At 53.3% G+C, this 2317-nt stretch overlaps 1 protein-coding gene across 1 annotated transcript in view; it reads left to right on the top strand.

Moving 5' to 3' along the window:
* The window catches only part of col12a1b (collagen, type XII, alpha 1b), a 144018-nt gene that overhangs the window by 131583 nt on the left and 10118 nt on the right, over nucleotides 1-2317 (top strand). The window contains exons 63-66 of the mRNA XM_015039518.1: nucleotides 465-569; nucleotides 1035-1088; nucleotides 1170-1265; nucleotides 1995-2088. Of these exons, the coding sequence (XP_014895004.1) occupies nucleotides 465-569; nucleotides 1035-1088; nucleotides 1170-1265; nucleotides 1995-2088 (349 nt within the window). The remainder of the gene's footprint in view (nucleotides 1-464; nucleotides 570-1034; nucleotides 1089-1169; nucleotides 1266-1994; nucleotides 2089-2317) is intronic.

The raw sequence follows: 2317 nt of genomic DNA, 5'->3' as shown, positions 1-2317 counted from the left end.
CCTGCAGCCTCGGCCGAGTGCAGCAGCCTCCAAGGTTCTGTTCCTGACCCGGTTTCCCTCTGAGGTTCTGTTGGGTTTGTTCCAGAACTTTCACAGAACATCCCGGCTGCAGCACAAAACAAGGAAACTATGCCAAAATGTTTGGCTGGAGTCTCCAGAGCTTCTGAGAGTTTCACAGGAAAACGTGGAGGAAGGAAAAACTGCAGCTCAGCCTGAAGATTTTCTGAAAGAAGCAGCTAACGGTTTATTTAAAGAGTTTATTCATGTAAACCCAACAGTGCTGATCTGATCAGGCTGCTGGCTGCAACATGTTTTCCCTCCACTAAACTTTCCATCAACCTTTAGAACTTTTAGCAGCTTCCTCTCAGAGGAATCAGAACTCTGATTAATTCTGCTTCCGATTCAGAACCAGAACTATAGGCGGTTTGGTACCAGTTTCCTCCATCTCCCACGTTGACCTCTGACCTGTGTTTGTCCTGCAGAGAGACGAGCTGAAGTGCCCTGCCCTGCCCAACGCCTGCACCTGCACGTCGGAGGCCAGCGGCCAGCCGGGCCCCCAGGGTCCAGTGGTGAGTCAGCGCTCAGGCCCGGTTCACAAACCCGGCAGAACCGGCGGTTCTGGAGACTCCGGAATCGGACCAGAACCAATGATGCAACCGCTCAGAGAACACAGGAAGGAGGCAGAACAAGAGCTAAGAAACACAGCTGCAACATGCTGCAACTTCTGACTGGCAACTTGTTGCCTCCGGTTGCTGCAACTTGTTGCCTCCGGTTGCTGCAACTTGTTGCCTCTGGTTGCTGCAACTTGTTGCCTCTGGTTGCTGCAACTTGTTGCCTCTGGTTGCTGCAACATGTCGGTGTGTTGCATCATTCATGTGTTCATGGCGTGATTCCAGTCCGCTCCGTCCACCTTCACATGATGCAGCAACCTGCTGCAACTAGAGGTTGCTGCAGCAGGTTGCTGCAGCAGGTTGCTGCAGCGGCAGGTTGCTGCAGCAACCTGGCCTCCTGCAGCTCGCTGTGTGTCCCCGCAGGGCGCTCCCGGGAGTAAGGGGCCCCGAGGTGAGCGAGGCGAAGCCGGAGCTCCGGTGAGTTTCTCTGATCAAAGATCCTCTCCGCTGCAGGACGCTCCACTCGTTACATGTCTCATGCTGCTCTCTGTGCCTCAGGGGCCGGCAGGGCCGCCAGGAAACATCGGACCCCCGGGGCCCATGGGTCTGCCCGGCCCCCAGGGGCCCAGCGGCATGTCCATCCCTGGAGAGGCCGTAAGTCCGACTCACACACCTGGACTTCCTGTCCGATTTTAACATCCATCAGTTTTCTGTGAAACCGAATAAAAAGAAGATTCTTTACTGTGGTCATAAACCCCTCGGTCGGTTCTGCCCCGGTCTGTCGGTTCTGACCCGATCTGTCGGTTCTGACCGGTCGGTTCTGACCCGATCTGTCAGTTCTGTCCAGGTCTGTCAGTTCTCACCCGGTCGGTTCTCACCCGGTCGGTTCTGACCCGGTCGGTTCTGACTCGGTTGGTCGGCCTGTTCTGACCCGGTCCAGTTTTTCCTTCCACTAACTGCAGGCAGCAGACTCTCCTCCATGTTGGTCCGAATCGTTTAAACCCGACCGGTTTTCAGAGGATCAGAGCTTCAGAACCAGAACCGCTGCTGTCAGACTCAGAGGAATTTATTTTGTAATTGTCAGTTTGATCATGAATCAAGTTTTTCGGGATGAAGTCATCATATTCCTGACCGGACCGGGTCGAACTGGGTCAGATCGAACAAGACTGGGTCAGACTGTTTGGGATGAAGTGGATCTGATCCGATTAGGAAAAGGAAACCTGAGGAACGTTCCTGATGAAAAGTTAATCAGGAAATTCCCAGAAATTCCCTACAACTACCAGAATTCAAAGGATCGGGATTGAACCTGGATCAGAACCGGAAGAGTCCTGCTGTCAGTGAACCGGGCGGTTCTGATCTGACTCCCTGTGCTCTCCTCCTCAGGGCCGGCCGGGACCGAAGGGAGACCCCGGAGACTCTGGCCTTCCGGGACAGAAGGTAAGCCCGGTTCTGCTCCGGTTCTGGACCGGAAGCAGATAAAACTCGTGTTCTGACAACCGGACCGGATCCGGGCAGGATCTGGACCGGACCACACCCAGAGTGTGAGGGATTCCCTGGCCAGGTCCAGAATGTTCTGAGAGGCAGCAAAACCAGAACCGGGTTAGCTGGGATTTTAAAGTTTAAGTTTTCGTTATGAACACAGAGAGAATTATTATTATTGTTATTACTATTGTTATTACTATTGTTATTACTATTGTTATTACTAT

The sequence above is a fragment of the Poecilia latipinna genome, unplaced genomic scaffold, assembly GCF_001443285.1.
Source record: "Poecilia latipinna isolate Pla-1442-1.1 unplaced genomic scaffold, P_latipinna-1.0 Scaffold475, whole genome shotgun sequence".
NCBI lineage: Eukaryota > Metazoa > Chordata > Actinopteri > Cyprinodontiformes > Poeciliidae > Poecilia > Poecilia latipinna.
This window is presented reverse-complemented; position numbering and strand designations above follow the sequence as displayed.